This window comes from Henckelia pumila, chromosome 4, assembly GCF_033568475.1.
Source record: "Henckelia pumila isolate YLH828 chromosome 4, ASM3356847v2, whole genome shotgun sequence".
NCBI lineage: Eukaryota > Viridiplantae > Streptophyta > Magnoliopsida > Lamiales > Gesneriaceae > Henckelia > Henckelia pumila.
The window spans coordinates 45,264,893-45,281,530 of NC_133123.1; the positions used below are offsets into that span (position 1 = coordinate 45,264,893).

General features: G+C 31.2%; 1 protein-coding gene across 1 annotated transcript; it reads left to right on the top strand.

Moving 5' to 3' along the window:
- The first annotated feature begins 10,244 nt into the window (after positions 1-10,244).
- On the top strand, positions 10,245-11,858 carry LOC140866658 (beta-D-glucosyl crocetin beta-1,6-glucosyltransferase-like). The gene has a single exon (XM_073271691.1). It carries the CDS (start codon positions 10,283-10,285, stop codon positions 11,657-11,659), a length of 1,377 nt encoding a protein of 458 aa, XP_073127792.1. The 5' UTR covers positions 10,245-10,282; the 3' UTR covers positions 11,660-11,858.
- The last annotated feature ends 4,780 nt before the right edge of the window (positions 11,859-16,638 follow it).

Genomic DNA, 16,638 nt, shown 5'->3' on the forward strand with positions numbered 1-16,638 from the left:
ATGAGCAATTTAATTAACTCAAATTTTTCTATAAATACCACTCAAGCTCTCTATTTTGAGGTAAATAACTCTTTGGTTTATAAAAGCTCTATGTTCTCCTGTTTTGAGTGGAGGTGATCGCTGACTTGAGTGTCGGAGGGTTTTCGTCGGGTGACCACCCGGTGCCTCTAACGTGTGTCTGTTAATCAGGTGACAGCCCAAAAGGATATCGTATGACTTTTTCAGGTGACCAAAAGAGTAAGAGATCAGGAGATCGTTCCCCTCTGCAGGTGACCGAGGAAGCTGGAGATCAGGTGGACATACAACTTCTCAATTTACTTGCTGATTAGGGAGATAATTATTTCGCCTGCATCAATAAGACTTATAAGATGATTGATTAAATATATATTATATTAAAGATAAAACTCTCTTGATATGAAATGTTTAATTGGTCATTTATTTACTCTTGACCCATGAAATTCCGTCTATTAGTTTCTGTATTAGTTTCTGTATTTATTATAAAATAGAGAATGAGCTGCGTAAGCATATACAGATATATACTCAACTCTCAGAAGTGGATATTTTAATTTATTTCCCGTCGAGGATTCCTAGGCCCTACCTAGGCCACACCCAAGTTATTATTATATTATTATAAATTTATCATCACGAAACTGGTGATTTTTTTTATTTTTATTTTTCATTTTAGCAGGAAATCAATTTTAAATTAACCGAATATTGTCCGAAGAATTTACAATTTAGCCAGTTATCCTCATGTTTCATGTAACAATTTATAAATTTATTTAATAAAAGAATGTGATATATTTTCCCACCATAAATTTACATAGAAAATCAAAAAAGGGCCAACATAATATAATGATTTACAATATGTGGAGACTCTATACAAATTTAATTTATCCATGTAATACATTACATAAAATTATATTAATAATATATATATTTTTTTATTTATTTGAAAGCCATGTGTCAATTACCTGATCCATCCCCCAAAATAATTAAATAATTTACACGTACATGTCCTAATCATTTTAACCAATGTGTCCAATTCTCTATCGACAATATCCATTTTTTAACCGATGTGTATGTCGATGATGCCGATGATTCTACTAAAATAATTAACCCATTTCTTACAAAGCATGAAACGTGTCACGCTAAAATAGTAATAGGTTGTCCAAAAATAAACATGTAAAATAATAATTTGTCAACTTGGATTACTCAGCCTCGCCACCCCAGCCCAAAGTACCATCACATCAATTTTTAAATGTATCATTGTCCCATCAAATAGATTTATGGTACCGTGAACTAGACAGACACAAAATGATTATAAAATTGTCTTCTTAATTCTATCCAATAATTTCTCAATTTCTAGAACGAACTAGTTAATCGTATTATAAAATTTATCTGATTTACTTTACTAGTATCATTTGCATATGATTACGTCATTAAAAAATAATAATAACAAAGTTTGCGAATGTAACAGAGTGAATCTTCCACTTTCAATGTGAAAACTAATAAAACTTTAATTTGTCTAGATGAAGATGAAGAGTCAGTTTTTGTGAAAGAAGATGCATAGTGATGTTGCGAGGTTTGTATCCCGTTGTTTGAATTGTCAGCAGGTGAAAGCCGAGAGAAAGAGGTCGGGGGGTCTTCTGCACAGTTTATCTATTCCGAAATGGAAGTGGGATCATATCTCGATGGACTTTGTCACGAAGCTACCCCGATCTGTTCGAGGATATGATGTTATTTGGGTAGTGATTGATAGGTTGACGAAGTCTGCTTGTTTTATTCCCTATCGGATGACATATCGTCACGATCAGATGACCGACTTGTATGTTAGAGAGATTGTCAGATTGCACGGTGTGCCGAGATCGATTGTTTCTGACCGAGATCCTCGGTTTACTTCTCACTTCTGGCACAGCCTGCAAGAGGCTCTTGGTACTAGGTTGCACCTGAGTATAGTGTATCATCCTCAGATGGACGGGCAGTCTGAGAGGACGATTCAGACTCTGGAGGATATGTTACGAGCAGTGGTGCTTGACTTTGGCACTACTTGGCAAGATTCATTGTCTCTCGTTGAGTTTTCGTACAACAACAGCTTTCAGACGAGTATAGGTATGACACCATTCGAAGCGTTGTACGGAAGGAAGTGCAGATCTCCTCTGTACTGAGATCAGATGTCTGAGTCCCCAGACTTGGGACCAGATATGATTCGTGATATGGCTGAGCAGGTGAAGATTATTCGATTGAGAATGAAGACTGCTCAAGATCGACAAGCGAAGTATGCGAATATCCGTCGCAGACCTCTATCTTTTGATCAGGGAGACCGTGTATTCTTGAAGATTTCTCCGTTTAGAGGTACTGTTAGATTTGGAAAGAGAGAGAAGTTGTTACCGAGATTCATCGGTCCGTATGAAGTTTTACAGAAGATAGGCGATCTAGCCTACCGATTAGCACTTCCTCCTTCTTTATCTGGAATTCACGACGTATTTCACGTCTCGATGTTGAGGAAATACCATCCCGATCCTTCTCATGTTCTTCAGCCTGACGAATCCGAACTTGATGAAACTCTGAGCTACTTTGAAAGACCGATTCAGATCCTTGACAGAAAGGAGAAACAGCTCAAAACCAAATCGATACCTTTGATGAAAGTTCAGTGGAGTCGTCACGGAGTCGAAGAAGTGACTTGGGAGACAGAATCTGATATGAGACAGAGATTTCCTGATTTATTCATCTGACGTGAGTTCTTAATTCTGTTCTTGAATTCTTAATTATCTTCTTATGAGTTGATATTGATGATTTCGAGGACGAAATCTTTTCTAAGAGGGGGACAATTGTAACGCCCCGTTTTTATCTTAATTGATGTTATTTGAAATATTCAGTGATTTCAGAATTCGAGAGCCGACTTTTTATTAATCAGGGACCTTTTTGCAATTTTCGGAAATTTTAGGGACTAAATTGCAAAAATGGTTTTTGTTATAAGTTAGAAACTTTGACTAAGTCTCCACTTCTTCCCTTCATCACCTCCAAACCGTTCACTCCTCCATTGAAGCGACCAAAAGCTTCCCAAGCTTTTGTGATTTCGATTCTAGCTCAATCCGTCCGATAGAATTGAATTCTGACTTGATATCTACGATCACAGCTTCGAGTGCTCCGTTGAATGTAAGTTTATCTTAATTCTGAGAGGTTTGAATTTTTGGATGTTGTTAGAATTAATTTATATTCGGAGAGGATGATTATTAGATAGCTGTGACAGTATATCTAAGACGGTTCGAAGATCTAACGACGATCAGATTTGATATGAATTTTCTTATTATTTTCGAAAATCTGATTTTTGAGATGTGTTGGTATTGTGTTGGATATGATTTTTGAGGTTTAGAATGAGTATATTGAATTGATATCCTGCTGTCTGTGTTTCCGGTTTGATCAGTTACAGCCGTTATGCCGTCAGTTTGAGTTTTGGATATCGTTTCGATGTTTGATCGTATCGAGTTTGATTGAGTTTTGATGTTGATTTTGATATGTGACTTCTTCTAATAGATTTATTGGGAGTCCTTGGAGTTGCTAGAGTTGCAGCTTTTGTTAGTTTGGAAGAGTTGAGCCGATTGAAGAGTTTGAAACGACGAGAAGGTATAAGATGACTTTGAAATGGAATAGGATGATTAACTCGAATCCGGATTCATTCGAGTGTCCTGAAAGAAATCACATACTTTCATATTTATATGCTTATATGAATTTATGATTGAATTTATATTTGAATGCATGAGATTACATATGCATTCATATTGAGACGGTTGATTATTCATTTTGAATTAGACGATCTGGAGATTATAGCTGAGTGGCCTTGGTAGGCGATTTACTACAAGTGTCGATTAACTCACTATAATGCCCTAGAGTCTAGAAGATTAAAATATACCTCGTCCACCTCGAAAGGGGAGTTCGGTGTGATCGTTGGATATTTTAACCTCGGAATCCCAAATCGAAGAAAGAAAGAAAGAAGAATTCCATTTGATTATCTGAGTTTGATAATCCAGAAGTTTTAAAGTCGTGCATATCATTTTAATTCCGCAATTGAATGAATTACTTGAAGAATATGTGGAATTTGATTTTATATCATGTTTTGATATATTTATGTGTTATTATATGCTAGTCTCTTTTACTGAAAATTATATTCTCATCGAATTATCCGGCTGTTGTCTTTGTTTGTATGTGTACTTGGCAACAGATGGGGCAGGACCGAGTCAGAGATTGCATGGTTAGGTGGAAGAGTTGATAGAGTGAGGCCTTGTTGTTTTAGAAGTCGAGTTTGTAATCGAACTTAGATCGTATTTGAACTTGTTTTGTATTGAATAAGCTATACGGAAGCATGTTCTATTAGTTCGAGATTGTATAACTTTAGAACTACTTTGTATTGGAGTATACATGTGTATTAACGTTTAGAGTTGCGTTGTAATGCATGATTTCGTTTTGGAAGTGTTGGAGTCGAGCCTCCTTGTTTTTCTACTGTTTCCTAGTTCTGCAGCAGGGGGCGCTCGGGCTGCAGTTTTTAGCCGCCTGGGCGCACCGCCCTTCGAGCCAAACAGCAGGTTGCTGTTTTGGGAGGCGCTCGGGCTGCAGTTTTTAGCCGCCCGGGCGGTGCGCACCCCCTTTTAAAAAAAAATAAAAATTTTTTGCTTTTAGTCTTGAATCTTGTTTGCTTAATTGTTGTCTAATTCAAGATTAGATGTTTAGAATCGAGGTCTCACAATATACATACAAAAAACGAAGTCATAGAATACAAGAGAAAAGAAGAGAAATGTCCTCTCGGATGTGTTCGAGTTGGTGAAATCAATGAGTATTTGAAAAGTTGTCATTGATTTGATTATTCTTATCAACATTTTTTGAGGGAACATGTCTCAAATGATTTGTCTAGTGCACTTTATTTGAATAATGTTGTTTATAGGCTATTGAGTCCATCAAATGATATATGACGCTTATTATCGAATATATGTACATGAATTTTGTCGTAAATATCATAGCAAAATCTCTATTTTATTGGATATTGTAACAATGATTTCAGAATATATAAAAGTGGGATAACTACATTTTTTATCCTGTTATTTGAAAAAAAAATTTCACTTTTGGTCCAGTGAATGGGGAATTTATATTTTCAATTATATAACTTTTATTTGTTTTTCATTTTTGGTCTTGATATCATGATGATTTTTATTTTCGTTTTTGTTATAGTAAATTTTTATTTTTAGTCATGTAATTTGTATATTATTTATATTTTTGTCCTTCAACTTGTAGTTATCTTCATTTTTTATTTTTTTAAAAGTCATAAAATGATCGCTCAAAATTTTTTTAAAAAATACTAGTTAAAGGATAAAAAATGAAAACAATACATAAGTTAGAGAACTAAAAATAAAAATTCACTTTAACCCTATAAAAAATGGAGAAAAAAAAACATGCACGTTACATGAATGAAAATACAAATTCACCGTTAAAAGGATCAAAAATAAAAAAATACAAATAACATGACTAAAATTATTAATATCCCTATAAAATTTACATCTACAAGAGAAATAAAATATAGATAATAAACGTAAATTAAGTCTGTTGTTAAATTAATTAAAGTACGAAATTTTTATTTAAAGTATCATTGATGTTGTTTGTGAATATTATGAAAGTGACCGTCTTTTTCGAACCATGTAGAGACATGGATTATTATATGTTACACTTTGAGTAATTCTCCTCCCATGATGTGGTCAAATATCAACTATTGGATTATCAACACATATATCAATTTTCATAAAAATATATGGGTCCCATGATCTAATGATATTGAAATAGGGGGGAAAGCACTACCAGTGTATCATAGACTAACCCTAGAGACATCTAGATAGATGCATTTACATTTAATGAGATTATATAAGATTGAAACCAATTTAATTATAAATTTTAAAAATAAATTGTGTTATTAATATGAAATTCTAATAAAATCCTACGATGATCATACATCAACAAACCTTAATCCTTGTGTGATTAAAAACTTCGGTTCATTTCAATGTGATTCTTAATTTACTTGTTTGAAGCTTGCTAGCTATTGCACATTCTCAACATTTGCATTATATATTAGCATTTGAAATTAGTGGTTGAGAATATAATTCATCGACATAGAATCCACGTATAAAGTCGATTTTTTTCATTTATTAATTCTGGAACTTAGTTTTGAGCTATATGATTTATAATTAACCGTGTTATAAATTGAACTACTCACTAAAGAATTAATGGTAAGTAAAGATAAAAATAATTGAAGAGGTAAACATAAAATTTTTTAATTTCAATATGAATTATTTATAGAGAATGAATCTATATGTAATGATTATAATGGTGTGATATTCTTTTAGTAAATTAAAATATTCTATAATCTTGAAAAATGATATAATTTTATATTTTTTACTCGAATAACAAGAGAATTAATAAATTGGATAAATTAATTAAAGATTTTAATTATCTTACTATATCTTACTATTTTATTAAAGAAGAATACCACTTAGCAATCAAATTAAAATTAATTTGGTGAAACCAAAGACGAAGTATCTAAAATACTCTTAAAAAATGGAATAAAATCTCGATTTATATTTTAAACTTCATTTTTCCATGATTTTCTCCATTTTTGTTCATTCATCGTATTTTCAAATTTAAATTGATTTGAAACAAAAAAATATTATATAATATTATATGTATAAAATAAATAATATTCATATTTTAATCACAAACGCAACGCACGTGCATACGCGACTAGCTATTATATATATTAGAAATCCTTTAATTAACTAAATTTCAATTAATTGGTGAAGTTGATGAAATTACGATTAATTATATCCTAATTTAATTATCAACAAAACCAAAATTATTAGACAAATTAGTCATTTTATATATTTTCATCTTTTTTTAACCATTAAATTTTATCTTATTTACCAAAATGACATTTCGCTATCTTTATTTGTATTTAAATTTTAGACTAGATAGTTATCAATCTTAAACTTTGAAAACTTCTAAAAACAACATGAAAATCAATGAATATAAATTTTTTTTTGTATATGCGTGCAAAAAACGTTAGTTTATATAATTTATCCGGAGCTTCTAATCATGAGTTAGTGATCCCCAATACGTCTTCCAAAATTCACGACGGCTTAAAAATGCAGTTAGAAATCAAATATGAAAATGAAAAAATTAAATGTCTCCATAACTTAAGGTTGGTAGATAAATATAATTAAATATGATATATATATTAAATAAAATTTTAAATCATAATAATGTGATATTTTTAAATTAAATTTTAATTATTAGGGTAATCTCCAATTATATATAATCGCTTTCTTTGTAGTTAAATTTAATTGAAAATAATTTTTTATATATATAAACTGCTCTATAATCTCTACAGCTCAGAGTTTCTTAGGCATTGAAAAATATAAATAAATAAACTCCGAGTCTTGCTGGGAAAATTTTGTACTTACTGGATCGAGCTATAATTCAAACATATAAAAAAATTCTTAATTTTTTTTTGGAACTCGATAGGATCAAATTATTTTAAGAATAGAGTTACGTTAGCTGTGGATTTCAATGTTATAAAAAAAATTATAAAGTAATTTACATAAATGTAATAACTTTGGAAAATATTTGATTCGAACTTGAAAATATCGAACTCAAAACAAGCTCCAACATGTTCTAATTATTTTTTCTAACGGAATTGAGTCCATATTATTTTGTTAAATAGTATACGAACTTTAATTTTTTATCAATAAAATATAAATATTATATATTAAATAGAACTATCTCGCGATATCTTCAAAAATAACTCACAAATATGTTCGAATAATTTGAGCTCATGCTCGAACTTCAGCTCCAATTCAAGCCGACCTTTATCTCTGTGTTTGAAGAAAAAGAATTTTATTATTTGAGTTTTGAACCAGCGTATGGTAGAATTTAAAAAAAAAAAAAAAAAAACTAGCGTATGATATTCGTCGATTCGAGCCCGAATTCTTGTCATAAAATTTTCGCATATTTGGCTTGATTCAGTTAATTTATACACGATTCAAAAGCATGATCGATCTTTCATTTAAAATGCTGGAAATATTTGTAAATAATCATTTTTATATTTTAGAAAGTATTTGAAAAATATTGGATTTTTTTTGTCTAATTTTCTATAATGAGACGATACCATGTATCGTTATGTTATAGATGCTAAAGTTCTTTTTTGAAATACTATCCGCGGTCTGGACTCCGGATATTGTCTAAATGATCATTTTATTTTATTTCATTTCCCCAGAAAAGTAATTATTATTTTCTTATAATTAAAATTTGAAACATCATTTAATTTACTTATCATATTTAACCATAATTTCTATAATTAACATTATTTATAATTATTCCCCTATGATATTCTCAACTAGTCATTTAAATTCAAAATAAAAATATATGAGACTTTTTTTTTTTTTTGAAACAAATATATAAGGCTTATAAGATGATTGATTAAATATATATTATATTAAAGATAAAACTCTTTTGATATGAAATGTTTAATTGGTCATTTATTTACTCTTGACCCATGACATTCCTTCTATTAGTTTCTGTATTTATTATAAAATAGAGAATGAGCGTAACTGCATAAGCATACTCAACTCTCAGAAGTGGATATTTTAATTTATTTCCCGTCGTGGATTCCTAGGCCCTAACTAGGCCACACCCAAGTTATTATTATATTATTATAAATTTATCATCACGAAACTGGTGATTTTTTTATTTTTATTTTTCATTTAAGCAGGAAATCAATTTTAAATTAGCCGAATATTGTCCGAAGAATTTACAATTTAGCCAGTTATCCTCATGTTTCATGTAACAATTTATAAATTTATTTAATAAAAGAATGTGATATATTTTCCCACCATAAATTTACATAGAAAATCAAAAAACGGCCAACATAATATAATGATTTACAAAATGTGGGGACTCTATACAAATTTAATTTATCCATGTAATACATTACATATAAATTATATTAATAATATATATATTTTTTTATTTATTTGAAAGCCATGTGTCAATTACCTGATCCATCCCCCAAAATATAATTAAATAATTTACACGTACATGTCCTAATCATTTTAACCAATGTGTCCAATTCTCTATCGACAATATCCATTTTTTAACCGATGTGTATGTCGATGATGCCGATGATTCTACTAAAATAATTAACCCATTTCTTACAAAGCATGAAACGTGTCACGCTAAAATAGTAATAGGTTGTCCAAAAATAAACATGTAAAATAATAATCTGTCAACTTGGATTACTCAGCCTCGCCACCCCAGCCCAAAGTACTATCATATCAATTTTTAAAGGTAGCATTGTCCCATCAAATAGATTTATGGTACCGTGAACTAGACAGACACAAAATGATTATAAAATTGTCTTCTTAATGCTATCCAATAATTTCTCAATTTCTAGAACGAGCTAGTTCATCGTATTATAATATTTATCTGATTTACTTTACTAGTATCATTTGTAGATGATTACGTCATTACAAAAATAATAATAACAAAGTTTGCGTAAGATCTCAAATTTAAAAAAAAAAGTGTCGAATTTAAAACCAAATGTAGATTTATAATTAATAGTGAATCTTTCACTTTCAATGTGAAAACTAATAAAACTTTAATTTGTCTTCAAAAAACAAAACTTTTAATTTAATTCACATCATCATTATAAAATAACCAAATCTATTATATGATTTATTGATATATAATGCATTTGACTAATTTATTCACGAGTGTATTATCCAATATTAGTATCGTGCAAATCTCATTAATTAATGGAAAAATTGCAAATTTAGTCATATATATTTGTCATTTTGCGATTTTGGTCTTTCATATTTTCAAATTTCAGTTTTAGTCCTGCATGTTTTGATTTTTGACAATTTTGGTCTTTTTTATTAAAAAATGCTTACGTGACATTGTACACGTCAGTTCCACATCATCATTGAATTGATGTCACGTTTTGAAAAAAAGGACTAAAATTACCAAAAAATAAAGATAGCGGACTAAAACTGAAATATAAAAATATAAAAGATTAAAATCGCAAAATGTCAAGACAAAAAAAATAATTTTCCTTTCATTAATTCAGGGTGTCCCCCATTTCAAGGCTACCACCATGTATATAAAGGGACTATCGCAGGCTTGAAGAATCCATATTTTTTTTGTCTATCAAAAAAACAAAGAGAGATATATATATACACATATAGATATCAGTATGGTTGGCAAAGAGAAGCAAAGTCTCAAGGTTTTCATGCTTCCATGGCTGGCTCAAGGCCACATCACTCCCTTCCTGGAACTCGCCAAGAGGCTCTCTCGCTACAATTTTCAGACATATCTCTGTTCCACTCCCGCGAATTTGACTTCTTTCAAGGGAAAAATCCCAGAAAAATACTCCCACCACGTCCACTTAGTGGAGCTCCATCTCCCGTCTTCGCCGGAGCTCCCCCCGCACTGCCACACCACCAACGGGCTCCCCATCAATCGCCACCCGGCTCTGAGAAAGGCTCTGCAATCTTCCAAGCCCCGTCTCTCGGAGCTCTTGGAAGAGCTCCGGCCGGACTTCGTGCTTCACGACATCATTCTGACGTGGGTGGGAACCGTGGCGTCGCGGCACGGAATCCCGGCGGCTTCGTTTTTCACCGCCGGCGCGGCCATGTTCTCGTACTTCTTGCACGTGATGACGCGTCCCGGGGTGGACTACCCCTTCCCGGAGCTTCGTCTGTCGGATTTCGAGTTTTCGATGGTGCGGAGGACGGCGGATTCGTACGAGGAGGAGGAGAAAGATCCCGATCACGCCGAAATCCGTGATCCGAGCAGAGGCCCCGGGGTGATCTTTCTGAATACTTCCAGGGAAGTGGAAGGGAAGTACATCGATTACTTGTGTGAACTGATGAACATGGAACTCAAACCGGTGGGTGCGATGATTCAGGAGCCGAGTCCTGCTGGTGGTGGAGATGATCATGAGGGGATGGAGATCATACGATGGCTTGATAGGAAAGAAGAAAGCTCGACTGTTTTCGTGTCGTTTGGGAGTGAGTATTTCTTGAACAAGAAAGATATCGAGGAAATAGCACACGGGTTGGAGCTAAGCAAAGCCAACTTCATATGGGTCATAAGGTTTCCAAAAGGAGAGGAAGTGGATGTGTCGGAGGTTTTGCCAAAAGGGTTCGTTGAAAGGGTCGGAGATAATAAGGGGAAGATAGTGGAGAAATGGGCGCCACAAGCCAAAATTCTCAACAACTCGAGCATAGGTGGTTTTGTGAGCCATTGTGGTTGGAATTCTTTGATGGAGAGTATCGATTTCGGGGTTCCGATTATCGCCATGCCGATGCATCTGGACCAGCCGATGAATGCCAAGCTGGTGGTGGACCTTGGCGTTGGTGTGGAGGTGAAGAGAGATGAGAAAGGGAGGCTTCAGAGAAATGAGATTTCGAGAATGATACGATATGTTTTAGGCAAGGAGAATGGGGATTGTTTGAGGAGGAAGGCTAGAGAACATGGGGATAAGATGAGAGTGAGAAGTAGAGAGGAGATGGATGGAGTTGTGCTCAAGTTACAAGAACTTTGTGGGAAGAGTTTTTATGAGAATTAACATGCTTATTGTTCGATGAGCAATTAAATGTTTGGTTTAATTTGTGGCCAAAATTTAGAAGGTTGATTATAAATCTCTTCTTTTCTTTTTAATTAGATGATGTTTTGTGTTAATTTGTTTATTTGTTTTTAGAAGACTCGTCCTTGCATGTGAATTACTCATCATTTGGTGTGAATTGGATGATGTATAAATTATGGTATTCGTATGTATTGTTTCACTATTAATATATATATATTTATATTATAATAATCTTATTCACACGGATAAAGATATATATATATTTATTTTATTTTTTTTGAAGAGATAATTTTCTATTTTATATATGTTGTGTATGCTCTTTTTTGGTGGAGCATGTGGAGACGACTTGCAAGCTTAATTAGAAGTTGAGACAGAAATCATATTTCAAGTAGCTAGAGCCATGCATGATCTTACTGTTACATTTCTCTTGTATAGAATATAGATGGCCGATGGTGTATATATAAATGATAGCGATATAATATATCAGCTGGTCCATCCAGCTCAAAAAATTGTACCTATTTACATTTTGGATCCATGTTGTATTTAAGATTTGATCTGAGTCGAACTTAAAAAAATTTGGTCCTAAAACAGTAAAGTGTGTCTAATTTTTTTTTTCTTTTTTATTAAAGATCTTCCAAACTAAACGATCATCATGATTCATGACATATGTACTTATATTGATTTTCATTCAATACCTATCTAGCTTGGACAAATTATTTTTCATTCAAAACCTATTTTGTAGCAGATATTTTTAAAATTGTTATACTTGCAACAAACTTAAAACTAATACAATTCCAATCTAATTAAGTATACATTGTTACCGATATAATCTCAATTGTTATGAAAAATAATGATATTGAGAAGCTAAATTAAATCACGCAACAAAACCGTTGATTGCAACGTCACATATCAAAGTTCAGTAGAAGTCAAAACTATGCTAATGATTGTATTCGTCTCAAATCAACCTATTTTCTTGAAATCTATTTATATATGTACACAACAAATTTATAAGTTCAAAATCATCAACGGTTTATCGAAAACTGATCTATATATCTTTATATATAAAAAAGAAATTCAATCGTAGACAGATCTTTTTTTCAATTAATGAACATATATATGTTTGTGCTTAAGGAAAAATTTGCATTGAACGAACCATATTTTCTTCTATTTTGATATTACGTTTGAATACTATATTTATTCTCGAGGAAGAAGACAGGGGAATGAGGATAGTGGTGAGACGTGGGCCATGAGAGTTAAGGCGGAGAGAGTTCCAACATACAAAGTTTATGTTATTCGTCTTTGGATTTGGATTTGGATTTGGATTTGGATTTTGAACTTGAACCATGGTCTGTGATGAATTTACTCGATTTATATATGAGATGGATATTCCACCTCTTTGGAAAATGTAAAAAAAAAAAATTTACCTCTTTTGAAACGAATTATTTGAAATGTGAAGGAATGAACGATGGTTGATGAATAGCTATTTGATAGACAAAAGTTATTATACTTCAATATCACGACTTTGAACATATCGCACATTGCTTTGAATCCACGTCTCTATTCTCGAACGAGGATGTTGGCAGGGACGTGACTTCTGATTCATTAGGAAATTGACAACGATTGTTCTCGAAACGTGCAAAGTGGACTGAGTAAGACTTTAGAACATGACACGTGTCCGAAGATTTTATTTTATTTTTAAAAAAATTGTTCAGTCCAAGAAGAGAAACTGAAAAAAAAAAAAGAAAAAAAAAAAGAAAAAAGGAAGCGATAGACAAATAGATCATGCTTTTAAAAACAAATCTTATTTTTTTAAAGGGCAATTTGCTTAAAAATCACCAAATGCAAACATGTTTTGCTTTGGGATTCCTAGTCATAAAATGTGGTACAAAATCATACAAGATGTGGTATAAAACCATACAAAATGTGGTACAAATTAACAAACATTGTGGTACAAAAAAATGGCTAGGGAACAAAACATGTTTGCATTGGGGATTTTTGAGCAATTTGCACTTTTTTAAATACTAGAAACAATGCACATGTGTTGCATGTAAGAAACGCGGTTGAAGACTTGGAATAATAGAATCCGAAATAGAATTAGATAAATCTAAAAAATGATTATGATGATGATATTTTAACTTTTGAAAATTCATGTTAAATATTATTCATATGTAATTGATTTTGAAATTAACATATTTGTTTAATTTTTTAACATATTTGTTTATTTTTTTTTTTTAAAAATGAACTACTTAATTTTTGTAATTCTTTTTATCTGATTTTTTTGGTTATTTGTCGTATTCTAGATCTCAATACATTTTTTCGTCTTTTGTTATTTGTCTTATTCTCTCAATATATTTTTCGGGCAATCAACGATGCAATACTGTAACACTCCAGATCCGACGACTATATCCACCGTATCAACATTGGTTTTTACATCATGTTTATGTCCTCACTCACACGTATCCTGAGAAAATTTCCAAGAGATCACCCATCTCATAATTGCCTTAAGTAAACCATGCTTAACTTTGGTGTTCTCACATGACGAGACCCCGAAAAGAGGATGCACCTTGATGATATGAGAGTAGTAACTATCAAATTTTTTAAGTCCTCAACCGTACAGTCATATACCTACATATTCTCACCATAATGTGAGTTAACTATTTATGTATATCAAGTGAGATACTTATATATTTGAGTTTTATTCAGCTTAACTCATTTAATATTTTTATTAGTCTATTTTGTATTGCATGTTTTATTCCAATAACTTTGTAGTGAGCCATTGTATAGCTCATTCAAACATTAGTTTTTGAATTTTTTTTTACTAAATAAAGCCTCCTAATCTCGGAAATCTTCAATATTAAGAATTCAAGATTAATAATTTATATGTAATATACAATTATTTAGTTTTATATTGTGGTTTTTGTTTAATTGTGTAATATTTTTATTATCTCTCATCTAGTTCATGTTCTAGAGATTTTTTTTGTTGAACTTTTATAATCATGATTATAAGTGTCAAAATATTTGTATTGAACCATTATTTTAAAAAATATTTAGAAACTAAAATATAATTCATAAATAAGATTTAAAAATTAACATATTGACATAGAATTGTGATGAAATTCTTAAGAAACAAATGATGTTAGTTCAAAAACTTGATATGATAATTGTAAATTACTTACAAAGTTCAATATAGTATGTTGATATTTATTATTTTTATGTATGAGTTAGTGATTGAGTTTTATGAGCATGTTTTGAATTTCTTTCAATACCTTAAGTTCAAATGATAGTGTATTGTGAGTTAAATACGAAAAAAATTATCAATAAAAGATAATTATAAAATTCAAGAATACGTGGTTATTCGATCATAACATGTTCGTTAGTTTGCTAATTTAATATATGTTGAACTCATATTCGATAAGTTTGACATAAAATTACGTAGAATAAAACACAATTTCAATAAAATTACTTGATTGTATTTGTAATGTAATATTTTATATTTCATATATGTATGACTTATTTAATTTATAATTAATGTTGAAATTTTATATATTATGATATAAGATTTATTATGTATCTTAACTGTTCGATCGAGAGGTTGTCGCACTTACCAAAAGCTATGCTGGTGCTTGATGGTAACTGTGCAACTCAAATCTTTTAAACCGCACAGTAGCTCGAGTACCATGTTTCGATTACTCCACCCAGCATGAACAATTATTTCGCCCAACAATTTTCTATCAATAATTGCACTTCTTGCAATAAATGAAAATTGAACCCGTAATCTGACTCTGATACCAAGTTTTGAACTGAACACTTATCGCTTTATCAAAATCTGTAGCTGGTGGTAACGGTGCAACTCAAATCTTTTAAACTGCACAACAACTCAAACATCACATTTACTCTACCCTGCATACACAATTATTGCATCAAACATATAACATTGAAAAATTCATTAAAAAAAATTAATTTATATTTTAGATTCTCCTACCACATTTTGCTCGCTAACTTCGTGAATTCGATCACTTGTATTTATCATTTTCCTTTTGTCAAAACTCATAGCATATCAAAAAAAAATAAAAATCGAACATTAATTTAAAGAGATGATAATATTTATATATTTCAATAAATGTGTTAACCTCACTATACTGATACAAATGACTTTAAACAAAATTATAAAAAACGTGAAGTGTGATGAAGCATCACGAACGCTTCAACCTTTAGAAGCTTAAGCGAGCTTCATAGAAATTAAGAGTGAAAAAGTTTTTTCAGTTTTTATTATAATTTTAATTATAAAGCAAATTAATAAATTAAATAATATATATGAAACGCCTAGTACTACTAAATGCGGAAAAACTTTTTTTTTTTTTAATACTATATACATATACGTCCATACATATATGTATAAACATTAAAAATAATATTACAAATAATAACTCGCTTAATTAACAAAAATAAAAATAATAAACAGTTATTTGATAAAATCTTGAGTCATGCAATAGATAAAATAATGTATATAGTGAAAATTTATAACTTATGTCTACTAAAATCATGAAAAATCAATAATTAATCATAACCACTGAAAACATAAAAATATCCTGAATATATAACTCATGCATAAATAAAATCCTAGCGAGACGGTCACGGGGCCACTGCCATGCTCGCTCATACGTCCTCGCCACCGGTAGGAGCTACATCATACTCACCTGCACCATATAAGCGTAGTGAGCCTAGAGGCTCAACATGTCTAATCCTTTATAACAAGGGTTAAAATAATGCATCACGTAGATACTAATACATATACATGTATATGAGCATGCATGTAAACATTTTTCATAACATAAATGCTGAATCATAAATCATAAACATAACATAACAATCTTCAACATACATAACATAATTGAGCATGTCATAAACATAAAAAACTGAGTATGGTCATATCCATGAATGTGACTAATAACCGTGCCGAC